The 24,476-nt window shown below is 36.0% G+C and overlaps 1 protein-coding gene across 1 annotated transcript; it reads left to right on the top strand.

Annotated features, from left to right (window-relative positions):
- The first annotated feature begins 13,857 nt into the window (after positions 1-13,857).
- LOC127618023 (stromal cell-derived factor 1-like) lies at positions 13,858-23,996 on the top strand. Its single transcript, XM_052090237.1, has 4 exons — positions 13,858-14,007; positions 15,978-16,095; positions 18,690-18,773; positions 21,398-23,996. Exons 1-4 carry the CDS (start codon positions 13,941-13,943, stop codon positions 21,423-21,425), a joined length of 297 nt encoding a protein of 98 aa, XP_051946197.1. The 5' UTR covers positions 13,858-13,940; the 3' UTR covers positions 21,426-23,996.
- Positions 23,997-24,476: the final 480 nt, after the last annotated feature.

The raw sequence follows: 24,476 nt of genomic DNA, 5'->3' as shown, positions 1-24,476 counted from the left end.
TGAAAAAGCAGTTACAGATTTAAAAAATACGTTTTTGTTGAAATTCCATTCTTGATATCAATCGAGTAATGACGTCATTTTTATATCAAGAATTAATGTTATTACTAGTGCAAACATATATGCAATTATCAAAAATGAGCATTTTCACTAGTAGCAACTCCATTGCTGATATCAAGAATTAGCATATTAACTAGTGAAAACTGGATTATAGATATATTTTCTTCATATCCTGCACATGATCAAATGTTGAAAGGGCATGTGATATTAGTCTTCTTTTTTGATGTTGATGTCATGTATGCATTGTAGGCCATTTTTATAACCCTGTAGTGTGTTAACAAAAATAGTTAGAAGTAGTTATATCAGCAAAGTGAAAGATTTATTACTTCATTCCCATTTTAAAATGATTTTTAGCTTGGAGAGTTAACATAAAATTAAAGTTTCTGTGTAGGACAGGTGCCAGGTTCTCAGAGACAGCTCTGAGCTTTCCTGCCAAAATTCAGGCTTTTACAGGAATTCTAATTCTGCACCAGGTCTCGCAGTTGGCCAATCACTTACAAAACAAAACCCCCAAAAGAGACAAAAAGAGCAACAGATTAAGACTTTTGGTTGCAGGAATGAGTCTAAAATGAGGGCAGGAAGCAAGAACAGTAGATGCATTCTGAAGTCTCACCACATTTTCTACAAACCCTATAAAACTTAATGAAGGATGGTCTTAAAGTTAACACTGTTAAAAAATGTCAAATTCCCAAAGGAAAATGTATGGTCAAGACTTGACTAAGTGCTCCTTGTCTTTAGAAACCAACCAATCAGAATTTAGGTCTCCCAGATCTCCCCATGGGTTACTGATGTCGAGAACTAACGGAGCACTGCATTGTCTTCATCATCAAATGAAGAATTGATGCTTTCTGTGTGTCAGCGATGAAAGGCTGTCACTATTTTTCGCATGGTTTTGCTCCATCTGTTGATTGGCCCAACTGGTGGTCAAAGCAGGAAAAAGTTTGTGACACAACAGAGGAGGTAAAGGAGCGTGCACAAAGGCACAGCCGGCTGGTCCCTTGCCACTTCAGACCCACAATGAGCCAGCAGAAGTGCCCCCCGCTGGGCTTGATACCTCAATGGCTCCCTCACCCCTGGATGGTCTTGCATGTGAGCTTTAATCTGGGATTTTAGGCCTCACTCACAAAATGTGTTCAGCCATTCGGATTCTCCTAGATCACACTGGTATGTTTTTTCTTTAGATGTTGACTAAATAGTGTGATTGTGTATTCAAATGTTGGTTTTATCCATGTGTTTTTATGATTATTATGAATGAGCATAATTAATGATATTTAATGACTTATTATAGCATTTCTAAAAACACGGCAACACCCATATTATTAGACAGAGTAAATTAATCTTGGCTACAATCAAATAGCACATTTCTATAAATGGTAACTGAAAATTATTTATTGTGCATGATGCTGCTAGGTGTCATTATGAGTCTAAGACAACTGCCTTATCGGCCAGTGCAACATAAACAAAAAATTACTGGGTGCACCTTTAAATGAAATGATGTCAAACTTAACCACCAAAATTATACAAGGAGCCATTATACAAAGCCACTTAATCTGATCCACCAATGAAATGTAATGGCACTTTTGGTCTGTTTGATGTTATAGTGGTGTCTGACTGTGTCCGATTGTATCTTATTGAAGATTTATGATTCAACTAGCATCTGAGTGTGGTTGAACAGTTGTGAACGATTATGGTGAACGGAAAATCACAGTGCCGGGCTCATTCTTCTGGGGAGCAGCACAGGTTTGTCATATTTTTTTAGAGAAGTGTAGCAAATGCATTGAGCAGAGGGAAAACTGAGCCTAGCTAACAGACCTACCAACAGTTCTCTCAACAGATGCCTCATAAAACAATTATCACCAAACCATATCAAACTTGCAGCTACAGATTGGTGGCCAGGTTGCAAATGAACATAAGCTACTTTTAAAGTTGAGTTTAACAGTTTGAGTTTCTTTGACAAAGAAAAACAAAATACAATACAACATGTGATTGATGTTGGGTGGTTATGTCATGTAAACTCTAGTGTTCTTGGAACAGCTTCTCTAAACTTTACTCTCCTGAATTGTGCAATACACTTATATAACAACAGTGTTGGCAACACATCAGTGTTCAGGATGGATCTACATGTACGAATCCTACAGTACATCACAATTTATTCCTGACAACTCTGTACTAACATGATCTGGTACTTTTTCAAAGAATAAAATGGCAAGAACATTGCTTTCAAGCATTCCTCAATCTGCAAGCACTGTTTACTGGCATGAGTATGAGTGCCCTGAATGTTTTGATTAGCCTTTTTGCTTAAACCACAAGCTTGTTAGAGCAAAGACAGAATGTTAACAATGCCGATCACATCATTTTTCCAGATTGCTTTACGTAAACCTAAATTATTCATCTGATATTTGGAGATTTAAATAAATCCTTCAGCTCTAAGGGAGATACCCAAGGTTTCAAAATATGATTTAATCAGTGTGAAATTATATCCTTACAGTTGTATAGATTGGGCTCAAATACAAAGGATGTTTTAAATTCATGAAATCCTTACTTACACTACAGTTTGAGGACAGTTAGAACATTGTCTCCGTTAAGCAAAACTCCTATCCAACAAAGTTGTGTTTATTTGCAGAGCTGTGAAATGTTATTTTCAATTTAGTTTCCTTATTCCAAATAAGTTATGTTAACCAACAAAAATCTATATATTTATATCTTAAGTGTGTACTTTTTTTGATGTCCAAATACTTCCTCTTATCAGCTTGATATGCAGAGACAACTACATGTAAACAATTTGTAGGTTAAATTCCTCTAAAAGTGTAAACAACTGTTCCATTGTTGTGCAATCAATACATTGCTATATTTGTTTGAGCATTCTCACCAGCACAACACAGCAACATTGGCTCGACCAATGGCATGAGCTTGGGGCAGAACTATCTGTTTTAATAACCAATGGAAGATGGAACCAATGGAACCAATGGAGTGTTCGGGAAACCTGTTTGGAAAACAAAATTCTTTCGGTGACACAAATGCCACAACCACATGCATTTTGGGTGACATGTATAGTAAATTAACTGTGACTTGAACATTCGTAAATGTATGGTAAACACACTGGCAAATTTTGTTTTACTTTGGGAGCAATAGAGGATGGGGACCTTTTTGTCTGTGGGGTGATACCAGAGACATTTTCTCAGGAACAATCTCTTTCGACATTAGCTGTCAATGATGAGAGAACACTGGGAAAGTGCCCCCCACTCTCTCCAAGGTTTAAAATATCTGCTGTCTGCCTTACACAGACCCTTCATCATTCTTTGACTGTATGACATTACTTTCCTCTGAAACCTTCAGCATCATTTCTGTACTAACGGTTAAATGTAAAATGCCACATGCAGCTCTTCGAGCCTCTGCTTTGTTTAAAATCTACTGAGAGAAGGTACAACTTGGGGTTAGTCTAACACTTGTTGGGGTCTATTTTCATCACCATGCTAGGCACAGCGCTGTCTTATCCAATTTTCATGAGAGTGCTAAATCTTAGCTAGATTTTTGTGCCAGCAAAAAGTGCAAGTTGCCGTCCTCGCACAATCTGTGTGTGTATGCACGCAAACTGTGGGTGTATTGTATGTCATTGAAGTTGGTCAAAGTTAAATGTGCTATTTTCCTGAGAAATATGTCATTGTCCTAAGAGATCTGAGAAGCACTTCTATTGCTGGTGCAAAGTCTAAACTCAGTTCCTGCATTTGTAGTTTGGGGATTTCACCAGCAAATTATATTTAAGAGCTATTAAAGGGCCTTTCCAATGCTCAAGGATGCTGAACAGAAATTAAACATAAAACACAACAACAAAATTTTGCTGATAATTTACTCACTTTCTTCATCAAACAGAATAAAAATAAAAATTGGATTTCATTTCAGGCCTCCTCCTTTAAACAATGCAAGTGAATGTACTCAACGTGTACTACATTTGTTGACAGTCCAAAATGCATATTTTTTGTGCATCAAAATTATCCAAGCAACTCCATTCGACAAATAACGTTTTTCTGAATCCAAACGATTTATTATTTTTAGAAACAAAACAATACTTATATACTTTTTAACTACAAATGTTTGCTTGCGTACATCTCTGTGACACACGTTGGTAAGGTCACGCTTCAAGTGGAGGAGGAGGCAGGAAGCAGGAAGCTTGTCACTGTTTACAAGAGAAGGAGTGCTGTACAAAGGTTTAATTGTCTTTGCTGTAGATTTGTATTTTTAGAAGTGTATTGTTCAAAATGGTCGTTTGGTGTGTGTATCCTGAATGCTTCAAACTTCAGAAACCCAGGGAAAATGCATACCGGGAAAAATATTAACTTTTCATCGATTGCCTATACATGATCATGAGCGATTGAAGCTCTGGCTTATAGCGCTGAACCTGGATATACACCCCTACATTCTCACAAATAGGGATTTCATACCTTTGAAAGGATTTCATACCTTTGAGAGAAACAAAGGGTTGATATCTGAATTCATTGGCTGCGCCCATGCTGTTTTTCCAGCGAACTCTCAGTATGTGTGAAAACTTTGTCATATAGCCTATATATTTCTATGTACTAGCTATAGTAAAAACAAAACATGATACTTACTCTACTGATAGGGTACCATTAGGTCTTTCTGGCCTCGGATGGTGCTTCCAGTTTATTTGTGGTAAACTGAAAAACACCTCTAAAAAGCTGGGGCTCCGTAATGGTGGAAAACCATTATGTTCGGTAATGCAGCTAGGACTAGTAGTGTTCTCACCGTCTTCCTCACTAATTGTTTCCAACGGTAGGATTGCTATGGTTCAATCGTGGCAGCACAGGCTCTCTGCCTCTGTTGGCATTGGTTGTGTAGCATATTTAGGGGTTTCAATGAAAGTTCGCTAACTGGTTAGTTTGGCAGTGTTGTGTTATGCTATTAGCTTAGCTGTACTGTGTTTACAATATGGCATCGGTAGGTCGTGCCTGCGTGGTAGATTGCCCCAGAAGAGTCTCTTTAGGACTTCCAGTGATCCTTCGACGCCAGAGCAACCAACACCAGTGAACACTAATGAACGTCAGCGCGTTCCACAATGCACAAATAAACAGTAATCAGTTAAAGTGCCCAGATTCTCACACCCATATATGTAGCCAATTTGGTATGATAAATGTACACTGTACAGGTTAAAGTGTCATGTACGTTACCATTATTTGTAAAGGAAACATTATGTGTGAGCTAGGAAATAAATTAAATGATCCTATTTCTACATTACTACATAAGGAAATGTATAATGAATCAGTCATGTTTGACAACCGTTATTATTTAGATAAATGACAAATAACTAGATTATTTGTCTGAATAACATTCTCCACCATTAAAATCGTAATACAATGTCTCGTTGCATCAGCTCACAATTTCTACTGTAGGGAATTAGCTTTAATATAGAATTATGATTAATTTTCTTATTAGAGTAATATTATTCTCATGGCTTAATGACAATAATATTACACATATAGCTATAGCTTTGAAGCTAAAACTTTTAGAAACAGGGATGAGATTATTTATCAAAATATACCACAGTCAAAAATATCTTTAAAAGGGAAACATAAATAATTAATCATAACTCGTTATAATTAATTATGAACATTTGGATCGGTTAATAAAATCAACTTGAGGAAGCTGAATTAATATTACAATCAATTATCTGTTCGTCCAGTGAAAACTCAGTATTGATTGTCTATCAATTCTCAGAAAGGATATTTGTCGTGGCCACACAAAAATAACTCTCTCTTAGCATGTAGCTGAGATCGAATCGTTAAATTGACGTTGATTTACAAGCAAACCACAATCAACTTGCAAGAATGTACACCAAATTTTATTTAACTAAAATACGAACACATAACTAATCTAAACAAAAACATACACACAAAGTCACTCATACATGGGAATGGGAAACGTTTAAATAAAATGAAACCGGAACAGAATAGGGGAAATGTTCCTCATCGGTATATTCGGGCTCAAATAGGTAGGGTTGGGCGAAAAATTCCATCTCCTCTTCTCTTCTAAAATCAAAATTCTCCGACATTGTGTTTGAAATAGTTTTGGACGGTTTGGTTTGTGAAAGGCACTTGGTCTGGTCTGTGCAAGTTTCTCTTGTAAACAATGATGTGCTTCCTACCTCCTCCTCCATGCGTGACCTTACCAACAAGCTTACGTCTTCCCTCTCATGAACGCGTGTCACAGAGATGAACAGAAGCGAACATTTGTAGTTAAAAAGTATATAAATATTGTTTTGTTTCTAAAAATAATCAATCGTTTTGATTCAGAAGAACTTTATTTGTGGATTATTTTGATGCACCCTAAATATGCATTTTGGATCGTCAAAATAATTTAGTACATTCACTTGCATTGTTTAAAGGAGGAGGCCTGAAATGAAACTCCTAAAAATCTTAAATTCTGTTTTGATTAAGAAAGAAACTCAGATACTGCTTGGATGGCCAGAGGGTGAGTAAATTATAAGCAAATTTTCATTTTTGGGTGAACTATTCCTTTAAACAGAGAAACATAAAACAACTATACAGTACATTACAAAACAATGAACAATGGGAGAGCAGCAAAAAATGTTTTAAGTGTCCCATAACAGTCAAGACTGCAGGAGAGACAGACCAAAAGATAATACTTACATCTCAGTCCTGAGGCTGAAGGGATCACAAACATCCTCTGTAGTATTTTACCGCTAAACACCATTCACTGGAACAAAACGGGAGATAGTTCACATCAAGGACGTAGTTATTGCTCAAAAGAATGTAAGACACAAATGGTCCATATTTCTATTCTTCTAATGCATTACATATAACCCATTTAAACTACCAAAGTCTTATGAATAGTCTTCATTAATATCAACATTGCTTGACAGGGATTGAAATATATAAAGAAATACCACAGAATAAATTGCACTTGACCCAGCCATTAACGCTATGCATGTGATTTCAACAACTCACATCATCACATGCTTGCACAAAAATATCAAACCTTTATGGCAATTAACACTGATTTTGTGCAAATGACGTATTGCAAAGTGCGCTCTTAAAATAGTGCCCCTAGACTCTATTTCAGATTTAAAGCTCAAATGTGTAACTTCTGCACAACTAGTGTCACCAAACAGAATTGCAAAAATAATAATTGTTTTCAAACAGATTTATCAAACACTCCCCCTTCTACTATGGGTCACCAAACATACAGTATAGACCTCCCCAAACTCATTGCATTGGTTGAGTCAATGCTAATTTGTCGAGCTGGCTGAGATGCTCAAACAAACAGAACTGTAAAAAACTGCTGTTCAATTTTTTATCTAACTCTGGTTCGGAGTAATTGAACAGCTACAGGATGTCCAGATTGAGCATTAAATCTCACACCAGGGTGTCCTTGTGGAAGATTTACTGTGCAAATTTCATGTGTGGTTCTGTAAACATAAAACAATATACAAAATATAAATAAACATAAATGTACAACCACAGATCTATAAACAGTACTAGATCTATAAAGCAGTACTTGAATACTGGTTCTAAGTATAAGCAGCATGGTAAAAGGCATTAGAGATCTAGACATAAAGCAAATAATATACAAATGCAAACTCTATACAAATTATTATGCTACCACACTGCATGCCTAGTGCGCGTAGTGCGGCACATGCGTCTAACTCGCCAGATAAACATGCCCGTACTTGTTCCCTGAGATGTTTTAAGTCTACAAAATATAATATAACATTAAATAATGTACAGATAAATTGCACGGGAGGAGCTATGACATTCAGGCAATTGCATAACTTGCAAACATAATTAACAATGTAAACATTTAGACGGAATGCCACTATAGTGATCTTTAATCTCTCTCATAAACATATTATGCAATAAAATATGCAAATGTCCTTATGATTAGTTGCACACACACACATAACCCACAAATTCCTTAGATGGCAACACTTCTGACTAATTTAACTATTATGCACTATAAACAAGCACATCTACACATCCTCTCTCCATAACATCTTGTTTCAACTCCCCAAAACGTTTTGGATCAGTCCAAATGGAGTTTGGAAGAGTCAATTTCCAAAGGGTGGCCTTTTTTTACAAGAACAATGTTTTGATGCTGCCACAAAGTCACAGTGTTTACACTTTTCAGGGATTCAACCTACAAATTGATTACTTGCAGTTGTCTCTGCGTATTTAGCTGGGACTGGAGAAAGTATTTTTAACATCGAAAAAATTACACTCTTCAGCTTTAAGCATGACTGAAAGGTAGACAAGTAATGTTAGGGGTTTAATTTGCTGTAATCAAAGACCTCTTTGATCTGTTCCACTTAGCTTAAACTTCTGACTAGCTAAGAAAGTTCTCTCTCTAATATATGTGATCCTTGCTGAAGATTGTCTCCACAAACAGAAGCTGTGAGATAAGTAAATATGTGTGAAACATTTGCTCTGCTTTCAGCGCTCTCCGTTTGCTCTCAGTTCCCTCCGTCACGTAATCAGCTGATTTTATTCCCTCAAAGTAGTCAACATCAACTGCAGTTGCCATAGAGCCACCGACAAAGGCAGACGTACTGTGATTTTTCTCCCATAGCGCAGTAAGAGCAATGGCCGATGTCCTGCACACAGTCCCACTGAGAAAGTGAGAAGGAACATTCATCTATCATGCACATTTGTTATCTACAACCTTTACATTTTAAGGCTCAAATGAAAGTTCCTCCTCATTGAAACTGTCCTTGTGTGATTCCTGTTGCAGGCTGTGACCGATCCTCCTGTTTAACAACAGTTTCTCGGCCATCTAATCCCAATCAGAGAGGCATATCTGCAGCCAGCCCCTCATTTCCATCTCATTCTGACAGTCAGAGATCTGTGCGTAGTGTTCAGGACAAACAGTGCAGAGACATCCTGCCGAGAATCCATTCATGATGAGACTGCCCTGTGACCCATTACCAACATAAAGGGAGAAAATCATGGGGTTCATTTTCACTCTGTCTCCCAAATACTGTATATCTGCTATCGGAGGTTTAATAGATAAACTATTTTTTGACAATGCAATGTCAGTGTTTTTGCTATTATGGGTCTCACAGGGTCATTGTGACATTTGTGTGCTCTTTATAATCTCACGCAAACTCAAATCCGTGTCATGAGATGGTGAAATCGTAAGATGTTGGACGACATGGCTCGAACAAAAAGGTATGATTTTTATTTCCATAGAGACCAACCAATCAACAAAAAGAATTTCAAAGTGATGCAACACAGGCATAAAAGTTTTGCTAGCCTCCTATCTAACACTATATAATACAAATGACTGATGTATGTCAATGCACAAAAGGTATTTTCCTATTAAAATCATGGATAGGTTAAAGAATTGGGTAAGAGTATGGACAGGTTTGGTTTAGGAAAAAATTTAATAACATTGTTCATCTGTTCGTTTACTTTTGGGAGTAGGCTAGTAGTTCGTTTTAGTGAGAGCCAACTCGTACATTTTCTTATGATTTTGCCATTTTGTATGATTATTACGACTGTCATTATGAGTATTCTACTGATATTTTTTTTCTATCAGATTTGCCGAACATTCACTGCATAATAACATGTAAATGGAGTGTAAAGAATGCTACAGTATTTGAAAAAGAAATGCACACACACTATACTATACTATAAAGCTCAAATAAAACCTTAACTAAGACACATGTTTCAATACAAACAAAATTCATGAAACAAAGCATTGACAAGCACAGCAGTAGCATTTGCTTGTATATTTTTTTACAAAAAATCCCCACTCAATTAGGCTTAAATTAAACAACACAAACAGCTGTCAATTACCTAAAACGACCTAAAATGAGTCACTTGCGTCACAATAAACAAAATCTGTGAAACCAAATATTGACAAGCTCAGTCTCATTGCTTTGTACAAAGATGCCTTGGCCATAGATATGGTTGCCTTGGTATCTTGGGCATGGAGTCTGCAGGGCTGAATTAAGGCCCCACATGGCTTTTTTGTGTGTCATTGATTAAAACTCTGGTTTTCCCTTTTGGCTCCATGTTTACTTATCATGGGGGGGGGGTTGACCAGAACAGGTAACACCTCTTGTAAATGAAACTTTCCTCATCACAGCCTGATGATAATCAAGGGTTAATGAGTTTTAATCCAAAAGTACTTCATGAATATTCTTATTTCGTGGCTTTTAAAACTCCCTGCTATAATTTATTAGGTTCTAATAGTTTAAATTAGTGTTTCCAATGCTTCAGATGTGTCACGAACCCCGCTCCTCTGCCCCATCCCCGCTTCGTCGCACACACACTCACTCCCTCAACCTCACTCCCTCGCTCCGCCCCCTCGAGCTTTTCACGCTCTTTTTGCTCGCTCGAGCCCTCACGCCCACTTTGCTCCTACTCGCTCACATGCTCGTAGGTTATCTCCCTTCCTCTAGTTTCTCACGCGTTTCCAATCCCCCAGAACATTACGACTACCTGCACTCGCGTCATCTGCACTCCTGCACATTAGTTTCACCTGCACTCGTCTCATCACCTGTCATGGTTTACACCTGCACCTTCCCCTATAAATACCACAGCACATCCGTTTCACGGGTGTTGGTTATTGTATTTAGTTTCCCATGTCTTTGCCCCCCGCTAGTCTCGTCTAGTTTTGACCTCCTCTCGTTCACCTCTTAGCTTGCCAGCTCCCCTTGTTCCCCTGTCTTTTGCTCCCACTAGTCTCGTCATTTTTCCTCTTGATTCCCCGGCATTCGACCTCACGCTCCCTTTGACTACTCTTCACTGGATTTGCCCTTTTTCTGTACTTTTGCCTGCCTGCAATAAAACGCAGTTTTTGACTTACATTGTGACTGTCTCTTCTTGTGCGGGTTACAAGATGATTTTTGAAGGTGCTTTGTGATACAAATAATTTCTTAAAGATAGGGTGCTTGTTAATAGCACTTTTTGGAAATGTAATATTTTATTAGAACCACTTCATTCCTCACAAGATCTGCACCGTATAAAGTTATAATGTTTCTATGCAAATTAAGCCAGCACATTACACCACAAAGCATATCCATCTGCTTTTCAAAACACAAGACTGGTCTGTAAACTAGAGGACTAAAGACACTTATGTCTTAAATAATGCTTAAACTTAAAAGAAAATGTTTTTCTGCAATTTCTTAAAATGTGTATTACCCTTCAAAGACATGTTTAGTTGACAAAAGAGCGGATCATTTTTATCAGCAAATTCCTGTAAATTTAATATCTCATTAAGTGAAAAGAAAAAAACTAAATTAAACAGTTTTATTTGGCTTCTGTGTATTGTTGATCAAATTATATACATCTTAGCCATATCAAATTGCACAGACATTGGAATTTATTGCCCTAATTATGCTTACAAGACACGATTTGGATTGAAAAAGAGCGGGAAATGTCGTTAGAAAGTGAGATTAGCAAAACACTATAAAACAATTCATAATAACACTTTATTTTCTATTTGTTCTCCCCTCAAATGCTGCCTGAGTGTTCCTGGGGAGATATTCTTATCTTCATCTGTATCAACACATATCAAGACTTTTGACTCAGCAAGGCCGCTAATTTGAAGGGCTTTAGAATTAAAGTGAAAACTAAATAACTTTCTACTTCCATCTCTCGTTATCCATGGCCAACTGGGAATGTGCCTGCACAATCTCAGGGTGGGTGTGAACTCTCCCACCGGTGGCACCTTGTAAAGACATCTGCATTCACCTCCGGGCTTTTGAAGAGAGGAGAACTGAGCACTCTAATTTAAAAGGTATTAAAGTACGTTTAAACACTCAGTAACTAACCCTGAGAATGGCAGCATGAAAATAGAAACAAATAAGTAAAGCCTTCTAAATAAACTTTACAACTGTCCGCATTTAAAATCTTTTCAGAATACTCTTGGTAGAGATACAAACTAATTTCTCTGTCTTCACAGTCTTGTTAACATTAGTGAGTCACTGAGTTTAGAGTCCTTTTACAAGAAAACTCTCACTGCTTCACTGCAGCTATTACTGGAGAGAAGTCTAGTATGACACAGCCATACCCCTGGAAGCTGAGAGAACATCTGTGTCATGTTATATAAACTGATACGCCCTCCTCCCCATCAACATCACCCCACTCTAATTTAACTGGAAATCTTGCTGGAAAGTTCTGGCCCAATATACACAGATTTAGCTGTTTCTGAAGTAAATGTGCACTTTAATTCACTAAAGTGGCATTCAACTGATCACACAGTATAGTCCGGACATTAATGATGAAAAAAACAGCACCATCACTATAAGTCATTTTTGATCAAATCTAGACAGGCCCAATTTCCAGAAGCCATCACTCCAACACCTTATCCTTGAGGAATCATGCTAAATTGCTAATTTGATACTAGAAAATCACTTGCCATTATATCAAACACAACTGAAAGCTGTTTGGTTCATTAAATTATGCTTAACGTTGTCTTTGTGTTTGTTTTTGAGTTGCCACAGTATGCATTTGGCTGACGTGAAAAAAATCAATATTAGGTCAAAAATGGCCAAAAAAAAAAACAGCTTTGTATAGAAACTTGTCAGTCAAGCATTGTTTTGAGGAATGCAGTCTATACGTTGCTTGCATTTGCCAAAAATATGAAGATTTCATACAAAGGTGTACACTACAGTCTTCAAAGACAAAGGACAACTGGCTCTAACAAGTACAGAAAGAGTAGGGAAATGTCATCATGTCTGCAGCTGAATTCTACCCGCTCAACACCAGTTTCATATACAACAGTAAAGAGAAGGCTCAGGGGTGCCTTATGGGAAGAATTGCAAAGAAAAAGCACTTTTGAAACAGAAAAACATAAAGAAAATGTTAGAATGGGCAAAGAAACACAGACATTGTTATGAGTGTTATGGATCTTAACCCCATTGAGCCTGTGTGGGATCAGCTAGACTGTAAGGTGCGTGAGAAGTGCCCGACAAGACAGCCACATCTATGGCAAGTGCTAAAAGAAGCGTGGGGTGAAATGTCACCCCATCTGGACAAACTGATAGCTAGAATGTCAAGGAACTGCAAAGATGTCATTGCTGCACGTGGAGGATTTTTTGATGATTAGTAATTTGTCATGTTATTAATGTCCTGACTATACATTGTGATCAGTTGAATGACACTTTGGTGAATAAAAGTACCAATTTCTTTCCATAAGAGCTAAAACTGTACATTCTTCCAAACGTTTTGTTGCCAGTGTAAAACGTATTGTTAGATCTTTCAATCTAACTTTCTCTCTGTTTCCAGTTGGGAGAGGAGGATGAAGATTGAAAGGGATAAGGTTTATTTATTTATTAATGTGTCTATTTTTTTTAGTTTGCTAATACAAGCAATGCAATTTATTCATTTATTCATAACAGCCATTTATGAACATAAGCTGAGAATTGGTATTCACGTAAACATGGTCTAATTCAGTCCTTACAACTTAGAATTTACCATGAGAAAGCAAATGCAGATCCGTTCACTGTAAATAATTTGAAAAAAATAAAAATAAAATACTGACACATATTAATAACACATTTATGTGTGTGTATTTAATATATATAACATGGTCATTTTTGGGGGCATGTTTAACACAAACCTCTAAAAATTAAATTTTAAATATAATAATAATATCAATAATAGTAAGTAGCCTAATAATGGCTGTTACATAGTAAATGTAATGCAATAGAAAATATTTGTAATATTTGTAATGCTGACAAATCATATTGGGAACACCCATTTTCTCCTTTTGACGGTGGGGGGATTGGGGGGGCTGTATGAACTCGAGCCTTTGCGCAAATTTAACTTAGAGACGCAGTTGCCCTGCTGTCACAGTTACTCTTGGATTCTACACAGTGCGGATCTCTTCTTCACACTATAAACATGGATCTGAAAGTGATAGTAGTATTCGCTCTGATAACGGTCGCCCTTCATGTCCCCGTTGCAGATGGTGAGTTACTTTGCAGCAGTTTACAGTATATTCTTTATTTTGCATGAAGTTTAGATGCATGTTTGGGCACACAATTCGTGGACGTTGCGACACTTTAAAAAAAGAAAAACTCAATGCAACTACTGAAATCTTTCAAATGTTCAAGGCTTACACTCTTTTAATTCGCACATGTGTGAGACGTCCAATGCAAACATTGGATAGTCCGTTATACATTGCATTTACACATATGCATTAAAATGGCATATTACAAATGAAACGCTTTAGGCTATTTATTACTGTAAGAGCAATGTTCTGATTTGCACTCCTTGGTTTTATAGTTTAACTTGTACAAGCATTAGTCATAAAACGCACTATGCATGTTTTCTAAATAATATTAATATGCTGTTGAGCCAACAGAATGTCACGTACCGCGTGGTTAGGAGCGCAGAAAACATGCAACCATGGCGTTGATTAATGTGTGTATTTGTCGCCCTCTTTGTTTGCCCTTAATTACCCGCAAATTAGAGGATAAAACAAAACGCAGCGATAGCGACCGTCTTCACTTCAGTCGAGCAAGAGCGCGCGGCTCAACCTATGGCTCGCGCGTTTACATGACAATGAGAATAAATGACTAGAGATGTCATTAGCATTTTACAAATGGACTAACGTGAATCGAGCCCCGTTTAGTCGCAGGTAGCCTACTTCACAGCTCTGGACTCTTGTGAGTGGGCAATGTCCGCATTTGCTTACGTGCAGAGCACTCTTCAGATTCAATGTAAAATTGCTCGAGCTGTAAATTATCTGCTTCCTTTAGCGTGTAACATTTGCGGCAAACGGGAAATTAATCCATGTTCTGTCATAGACCTTACAACGGCAGATCTTGCTCTATTCGCTTGGTTAATGTGCATACATGTGGAGGCAAATGCATTTAGGTGCGTGGGTGTACGTTAAATTTCCCAACAGTATAATAAACACTTTAATCTACTTTTAGCTAAAACAGAAAAAGTGATTCCCAAGAATTTTAGTTTTTGTGCATGAGGCACTTCACGTCAAAATTATCTATACAGAAATAGGCGAAATGGTAATATATGAATATATAAAACAATAACTCAAATAGCCTATTTCAACATATATTGTTTGAAGAAATTCAAAAATATATTTAATATATGAAAACGTCAATTTTTTGAAGTTTTATGATATTGTCTTCACTGATATATATATATATATAGAGAGAGAGAGAGAGAGAGAGAGAGAGAGAGCGAGAGAGTTTTCACTGGTATTGCATATATGTACCTACTAGTTTGTGACTTTTATTTTATATCAGTGACAACCATAAACATACAGTATTTCAAATATGTGTTTTGCATATAATTTTGAGTTCTGTATGATGATAGCTTTTAAATGCACCCACAAATTCCTTTACATTTTTAATTCAATATCTATTTGATATTAAATGGTATTGTTTTAATATTATTTTATAATACCATTATATTGTAATTTGTAGTTATTTTTGTTATATTCTATTTTATAATGTTAACTTTGTTTATAGAGCGCCTAATTTACAAGCTGCTGTTGCTTAAATTATAAAATGTAACATAATATATAATAATCTAATCTAATATAATATAATGGAAATAAATATGACATTTTTTGGATTGAGTCTTTCTGCTAACAGCTTGCTTGTAATGCAACCAAAAACTGCCTTTTTATGCCAATATGTTTGTATGCCAATATTTTCTGACAACTAATTCTGAGCACATTCAGCCTTATTGTTTTGCAAGTACAATTGGTGTACAAGATTATAGATTACAATTAAGGCCTTGAAAATATGCCAAAATATTTTAAGTTTCATTTTGAGTCTTCTTTTACAAAGCACATCTGTGCTGCAAAAAGTGTTTTGCATTTGTGTAATTTGCCATCAAACATTATTAATCATAATCATCACAGCTGAACTGAGTTTCTCTTTTCTCGTTCTGTTCATTCCTCTCCAGCTAAGCCCATCAGCCTGGTAGAGAGATGCTGGTGCCGTTCCACAGTCAATACAGTCCCACAGAGGAGCATTCGTGAGCTCAAGTTCCTGCACACTCCCAACTGCCCGTTCCAAGTCATGTGAGTATCTACTGTAGACGCTATTCCCTGCATGCTCAAAGATCCCAGAGCAGCTCTGCCTGACCCAGAAACACATAACTTTACCCAATCAATCTCTGACTACTAAGGGGATACTGAATGGACAGGATTTGGCCTCTCCTGTCTGGATTTATACTGTTGGATAGGCTCTCACAATTGCACACATCCAGGGGAAATACTATAGGAGGGGCAGAACCTTTAAGCTTGGATGCATTCGTATTTTGTACTGGAAAACAGCATCATAGGGGTCCAAAATAGTTCCTCTTCAAGCTCTTTCTTATACATTGAATGGGCTTAAATGATGTGCTTAGTCACACACCATAGACTTGTACTGATGAGAATTATCCTCCCTGTTTCCACTGCTGTTGATTGAAGTGTTCAAAACAGCGCAGAGTTTCAAAATGTCTTTATTTGTATATTTAACATAGATTTATGGAACCACATTACATGGCAGTGCTATGTCAAACTCTATTACATATGTCATTATTTTCCATTCCATAAAAACATATACTTAAACTTTGTCAAAAGGTCAATGAGATAAAACAGGTGGTCATACTCAAAATCACATAGTGACTAACAATTGACACAATCGTTAGCCATAGCCAATGCCCGGAGAGCAGATCAGACCAGAATCCAAAAGCTCGAGAGCCCATGATACTTAAAATCTGTGCTGATGAGTGATGCTGGTAACACTATCTGCCAGTGTTTGCTGTTGGCCTTGGCTTGCTGTGAAGTAAATACTACCTGCTGTTCACAGTCCAGACCCTCTCAAACTCCTGCTGACTAGATCTAGATAGACCAACAAATGCCAGGCTCTGATAAACTGCTGCAACTTCTAAAGAGTGAGCTAAACAAATTAGAGCATATCTGTGAATTGAAGATAAGCACTGATTACGTTAGTAATACAGATATGTTGATGGTGGGCACATACCGTAAAGCAAAGATTGTCTCAGAAGAATGTTCTCATCAGCTATGTACCTTCATGAATTTTTATAGGGTTTTCACAGGGTTCCCACAGTCATGGAAAACCTGGAAATATCAAGGAATTTGGGAAAGTGACAGAAATGTTTCATTATGTTTAGCCTCAAAATATTTTATTGATTTAAATGTTTTTTTCTGAATGCAATCTCTACAATGTATATATACTATATATACATTAGGGCTGTCGATTTAGCACGTTAATTCAGTGCGATAAATTGTATTTATTAAAACATTGTATTAAAATAAAAAATAAACACAATTAAGACGCTACACAAACATGTCTGACGCAGGTGTACATTGACGGTTATTAAACAAGCCCTCATAACATATCTCCAACTGATTGACAAATTCACTTGTGTAATGGATTGCTGTGAACTGTGTACCAGTGATTGACTTATGATCAATAATATGGTAGTAAACATACATTGTATTCTAAAGCCACTTTTTGTATTATCTTATCAATGATTAAGTCTTCTGCCACAAGAATGTAATGCATTTTAATTAACTGAATTTTTGTAATTTTTATATATATATATATATTTATTTAAAGAAAACTATGTATAATTATTTCATCATTATATATTGAATTATTGTTATATGAGGGGCGTTCTCAGCAAATATTTGTATATGCGATTAATCACGATTAATTAATCGGGACACCATGCAATTAATTCGATTAAAAATGTTAATCGATTGACAGCTCTAATATATATATATATATATATATATATATATATATATATATATATATATATATATATATATATAGTAATAACAAATAACAAACACACCGTTTGAATGTGTGCCAAATAATGATAGGAACTTTCATGTATGCCAAAAGCCCTTTTAATTATATAAAAAATCAAGTGTGTATATTATGGAAGAAATATGACCCTTTGGGCTATGATTCCTATTAAGTAACTTAAGCAAATTAAAGCTTTTAAAATTATGTTTTTGTTTAGATTTGGAGTCTAAAATAAAAAAAATAACAAACTTAGTTTAAAATGTTCTGCATATATTACCTCTTATCCTTGCTCTAAGAAAACTTTAATGCAAGTTCAAATGGATCATCTTTATTTGAGTTTAATGATTCGAGATTAATAATAACTCTTATATCGAGTTTAATGATGATTTGTCTGTGTGCACAAACCTATGCGTTTAACCTCAGAGTACCCAAATGAAAACAAAGTGGTTCACCTGTGCTGGCAAGACACCTACTTGTATAATCTAATCTGAAGGGAGAGTGTAATAACAATCTGATAATCTGTTAAGGCCTACAGGGGAAACAGTTACACAGAAAAGGATTACTTGTGGTGATAAGAGAGTGCAGTGTAATATCACTTACTAGAGAGAGGAATGTCAGAACTGCTTGACTGAACCTGAATGCAGAACTGTTTTGCCATTGTATGGCTGATGCTGACTATGGATTTTCTATTGTATTGCATTCAAAATCTCCTCACAATGGGGAGCATTGTAGCATTATACTTTACTAATAATTGCTTATATTGCAATTTGGCTTGTATTGTTCCGCATGTACACCGATATGTACATACTCAAACAATATTTAATGACAAGTTAATTGTTTTTCCCTGCAGTGCCAAACTGAAGAACAACAAGGAGGTGTGCATTAACCCAGAGACCAAGTGGCTGCAGCAGTACCTAAAGAATGCTTTGAACAAGTAAGTAAAGGAGGAATGGGGTTACTTTGAGAAACAGGAGAGGAGATACAGCCATGTATTCATGAGGGCTACAAATAAGTGATTCAGTCAATAGTAGTGTTCTCTAATACACTTAAACTGTACAATCGCTCCACTATTCAAATTAATACAATTCTACTTTCTTTAAAGCTGCATATAAATTCTGCACCACTAGCATCACAAAATGGAATTGCAAATATAATTAGTTTTTCAGTCAGCTAAATTATGCATTGCATCGTATTTCTAGTTGCATTGCAAGTAGTCATGCAGCAGTTTATGTAGTGGTCTCTTCTGACCATCACACTAGTATTTCTTGTATACTGTATAAGCTCACTAAAACCATTTCGAGCATGTTTCTAAGATTTCTTTTAAACGTTTCTGCCTGCTAATGGCACTCTGAAATATTTATCTCAAGTTGCTGTATAGGATTACAAGCTACTGCCGAGCTAATGCAAAACATGTTCAGGCTTAGTGGACTTGCCTTAATAGTTCCTCATCCGATCATTATCTTGAACTTCCAAACAAAGCCAAACAAACAGAAAAGCTTTCGTTTGTACTAAATCATGAGAAGACATTTTCCCACATCTGATCATGAACTCGATGTATAAGATAATGGGAATGTTTGTCATCGTCTTTCATTTTACTGCCAGCTTAAAATTGCTGTGCACGCTCTCCACATTGAGGAGGTATTTCAATATAAAAAGGCCCTGTAACCAGTAGGCACTACCTCTGTTGGTCTAGGAGGATGGTGGGTTTAAACCTGTTAAACAATATGTAAGTGTGAACAGTCCAGTCTGCACAACAAAACACTCATAGCCAGGGATGAACGATGGCTCCTTTTAGCTGAACAGCCTTGAATGGCCATTAGACGCTAATGAGCACATACCATTAGTGGTGCTCAATGAGAGAAAAGGAAGTTGTGCATTTGCATGTAGTGAGGGAAGTTTCTGCTATATGTAACACCTCCAGCCAATGAGTTACAAAACATGATCCATTTAAGGTGCTATATGTAATATTTTTACTGTACTAAATCATAAAATGACAGAGAATTAGGAAACATGCTAAATTGAAATACTGACTTCTCCAGCCAATGCTACAGCCAGTATATTCTACTTTGAAGGTTCCATACTGGGCCGGAATTTCTGTTTATGTTTTGGCCTGTGTAATCCAGCCCACTGCCCACTCACCAATAGTGTTTAGAAACCGCCAGGTTGATCAAGTTTGCAGGCATCAGCACTGCGTGCTGCAGCCATGGAAGCCAGAAAATGAACAGGAACAGACTCCACCTGGCCTAAAAAGCCTCGCCATCCATCTAAAAACCACCATGACCAGAGGTGTAGTAAAACAAGGAGAATTATTGGAGATGCCTTTGGAAGATGGAGATAGATTAAATCCCAGAAAACATTCTGGCAACATGCATGAGCTTCGAGTTTGGGGTGGGGACAACTCTCCCATATTTTGAATTTGGACTGCAGTACCCATCTCAAATGCTTGTTGTAAATCTTACATATAGCATCTTTAACTTGTTATGAGAAAAGTCCCTTTAAGGCAAGTCAGTTCCCTCAGCAGCCATATTGGAGTGGGCGAAATCAGGCGGCTATTTCCAATAATGCAAGTACAGCTCCTATCTACTTTAATGATGAATGACCAAAATGTCCAAAACTGTTTGATTAGATTAGATTGCAAAAACATATCTCTGATAAAAAACGAAATCTTACAAAACGGCATCATCAATTGTGCTTCTTCAGCTCAAATCATGCAGAAAAAATAAGCTATTTTTCAGCTTGTCCAACTAATATGCATTTGTTTTATGGAGTAAACAAACAGGAGATTGGCTCTTTTGAGACGTCACTTCCAATTCAACAGTCACCATTTTGAGTGTTGTGATGCAATTGGCTCTTTTAACTGTGAGGCAGGACATTTTTTAAATCAAATGTTGTCTTTGTTAACATTAGTTAATGCATATTTTATGCAGCATTTATGAATCTTTGTTAATGTTAGTTAATAAACAACATTTTTCATTGTTATTTCATGTTAGTTCATAGTGCATTAACTAATGTTAACAAAAACAACATTTGATTTAAAAAATGTAATAGTATATGTTAAAAATGAACATTAACGAAGATTAATAAATGCTGTTAAAGTTTTGTTCATAGTTCATTGTTAGTTCATTTTTACAAATGGAAACTCATCGTAAAGTGTTACCATATACAGTATATGTAAAGTATCTATATATTGTGCATATATTTGGAGTCTGTCTTTTCGCCTATGCTACTCTGACCATGTGATTCATGTAAACTTGGCTTTTAAGTGAGAGGATCTTCCATGGTTGTTGGGAGAAACTCATACTTTTAGCACAATTAACAAGAACAGCATGCAGTTCATACACAAATTGCCTATAAATAGTATGGACATGTCTGTTACATTCTTGCCAGAAGCAGAGGTTCATTGTTCTAAGCAGAACAGTGATTCAGGCTATTTATAGTATATAGTGTTCTGCTTCCCCTCAAGTTTTTCAAGTCATGAACACATTCAGTCAAAATAAATAGTCATTAAGGTCCCCTTCATTGTGTCCAATCTAACTGTTTGCTCCTTTTTCATTTCAGAATGAAAAAAGGCCAACAACAGAGCTAAGAATCTGCCAGATGGATTCTGACAGCCCACCGTCACAGATATGTACCATATAGTCCTCTGGCATGCTTGCTGACTCAGCACTTAACCTGCCATATATACTCCCCCAGTAAAGACTCAGCGAAAGACCACCAGATCACTATCGCCACCCATATAGTCTCCTCTGTTTGCGCCAAGTGCAATTATATATGTATGACTGTGTTTTTATACGTATGATATGTATATAGAATGTTTTTATTTCTTTATATCCTTTCAAAACCAGTAAAAGAGATATTTTTGGAGTTGAGTTTGCTTGCTTGTCGCGCTATGTTGGGGAAGGTTGTGCTGCGTGAGATAATGAGGTAATTTGCGCAAACGTTGAAAACTCAGAAAGCTCCCTGTAGGTTAACCTTAGATATAATGTAAAAACTCACATGCCTAAAGTGTTTTTTGTTTTGTTTTGTTTGTTTGATTGTTTTTACAAAAATTAAGGGCATTGATCTTCAACTCCTTCATGATGTATTTTACTCTCTCATAATTTAGAAATCTATATCCGCGTATGTTGCATGTAAAAGTTATATGGCATTATTGAAAAAGAGTGAGACTTGTTTTTCTTCTTGGAAAGGCAGGACTTTGTCAAACAAACTATTTAGACCTTACATGAACCCAAACTGTTTTTAATGACTTTGGGGAATGTAATTGGCTTTACTGGAAGGCGTTCACTGGGCATTAGAGAGTTGAATGCTTTTTGCTATGTACTGTTGGCATCAAAACATCTGGGCTTGCAAATGTTAATCGACCGATCAGTGTGTGCATAAGAACTCTGCATCATATTCAACTGGATTATGTAATAAACGGATAAAACAAAGACCGTTGTGCTCTAAAATGATCCAGTGATAACAAAATTAACCTGGGAAAAATTTATGAAAATAGAATTTACAGCCGAGTTCTACAAGTACAAATAAGAAACCCATTCATTCAGTGACAACAGCTCAATTTAAAAGCATTAGGCATGACAATATTTCAAAAAATGAGTAGTATTAGTGGAACATATAAGATAGAACTTGGGACACAACTAATTGACTTTATGACTACCTCTATACAACAATGCACTTTATAACCACTTTATAAAAAGAACAGGTTTTGCATTACGTCCACTAGTAAATAGTTTTAGTGCCTAATGTTTTCTATGTTTAGAAGTAGTTATGATTGTATTGCCAAATGTATTAAACATTTGTATCTTAAGCATGAGATTTTTTATTTGGAGTAGCCTTATCATCAAATCTATATTTTTTATGGATTATTTGATTATTTTTAAGAATAGTCAGATTATGCATAAAGGTTAAACAACAACTGAGTAACTAACATAATCTTCCCAGTTTGTGATATATAATTACTTTATACTCAGAGAAACAAATAAATAAATGACAAAAATTATTACAAAATCATGCTGATTTTTACAGAGATCTGACCTTAAAAATAGAGGCACAACAACTATATTGGCGAAGACTTTTCAAACCAACCACAATGAAAAACAAATAATTTTAAGCACCTTAGTATATCTATGATTTCCCTTGGACTACTGTTTTGTCTAGGTATTCTCCAACTGTTCCACCAGAGCCAAAAAAATAACAAAGCATGCCAATGCCATGTTCCTCTCAAATAAATTAGCGTATGGAATTTGTCTGTTACACTTCTAGCAATTTGGTCACATCTACCAATTTAATGTTGAGCCATTAAAAGCACCAGGCCTCATTTACAAACAGCCCACGGGCACACAATATATAGGAAAAAATAATGCTTGCTTTATGCTACAACTGGAGTCTGTGGACTGAATGAGAGGTTTAGGCCTCTCCATCAGTACAGCTAAATTAAAAGTTACAACAATCTGATAAATTAAATCTCTCAAAAATATCAGCAGACATCATGTCTTGGAAACGCTCATTACAAATTCATCGTGCACTCGTTTCAAAGGAGCCATTTCAGAATGTGGTTAAAAGTCATTTTCTATTAATGAATCGAACAGAATATTGAATTGTGGGGTAATCTCTGTCTTTGATGTCAAAATGCATATTCACATTTCCTATTTTCACATATTAATAAAAATGATAACAAATCAATTTGTTATTTGACAGTGAACTTAACTCTCGTTTTGAGCTTAGAGGCAATTTAGAGCTGTGATGACTGCAATGGGTTGGACTGTTTTACCATTTTGATCAAAATTCAGTAATAAATACTGTCAATAACAAAACATTTCACTCTCAAATACAGAACAGAGCAAATCCCTAACTTCCCAGTGTGGTGATGTCACAAACATTTGGCAAAAGTGAGGGATCTATGTTATAGACTTTTTTTAGTTATGCCATTAAATTACCAGTATTTTGGATACTGCAACAAAGTTGACTATTTGTAGCATATACTGTCCTTATACACATTTTTCCACTTAATGTGAAGAGTATTTCTTTTGGATATGGCAGCTTACTACAGCATAAAGCACATATGTTGTTCTTTCTTTTCTGAATCTGTACATTGGTTTGATTAAGACCCTAAAATGTATATTTTTTAATAAATCATTATGATGAAATCTTTATGAAAGCTGTATGAAGGTTTTTTTTTATAAATGAATACTAACAGTGGTTTGGTTAATTTTAAGAGATTAAGAGTTCACCTGTCACCTGTATGCCTCCATCATTTAAAATCTATTTGTTAAGTAAGAATTTACACCATGGATTTTACTCTGCTCTTATACATTTTCCTTAAAAATCCTGACAGCACACTTTGGATTAACATGAGAAAATGCACAACTTTCACCTGTTCAAACATTTACTGCAGTATGAACAGAAAAGATTTGCCTAGTACATTTTATAAAGACATCATACACAATTTGCCTTAAAAATGGAAAAAGAAACCCTTGGAAATCTTATAAAAACAAAACTGTACCCTTACACTTAGAACATAAAATATCTTACAAAGTATGGGAAATGTAGTCTTATTACAGCATTATATAACTGTCAAAATACATTTTCACAATTAAGGCTAAATAAATCAATAACATTCCCACTCATGAAATCTGGT

The sequence above is a fragment of the Xyrauchen texanus genome, chromosome 24, assembly GCF_025860055.1.
Source record: "Xyrauchen texanus isolate HMW12.3.18 chromosome 24, RBS_HiC_50CHRs, whole genome shotgun sequence".
In the NCBI taxonomy this organism is placed as follows: Eukaryota; Metazoa; Chordata; class Actinopteri; order Cypriniformes; family Catostomidae; genus Xyrauchen; species Xyrauchen texanus.
The sequence above is the reverse complement of the archived record's forward strand: the minus strand, read 5'-3'. Positions and strand labels throughout refer to the sequence as shown.

Coding starts and splice junctions, on each gene's coding strand:
- LOC127618023 (XM_052090237.1), top strand. CDS start 13,941: ATGGATCTGAAAGTGATAGTAGTATTCGCTCTGATAACGGTCGCCCTT. Junction 14,008..15,977: donor TCATGTCCCCGTTGCAGATG/GTGAGTTACTTT, acceptor ATTCCTCTCCAG/CTAAGCCCATCAGCCTGGTA. Junction 16,096..18,689: donor AACTGCCCGTTCCAAGTCAT/GTGAGTATCTAC, acceptor TTTTCCCTGCAG/TGCCAAACTGAAGAACAACA.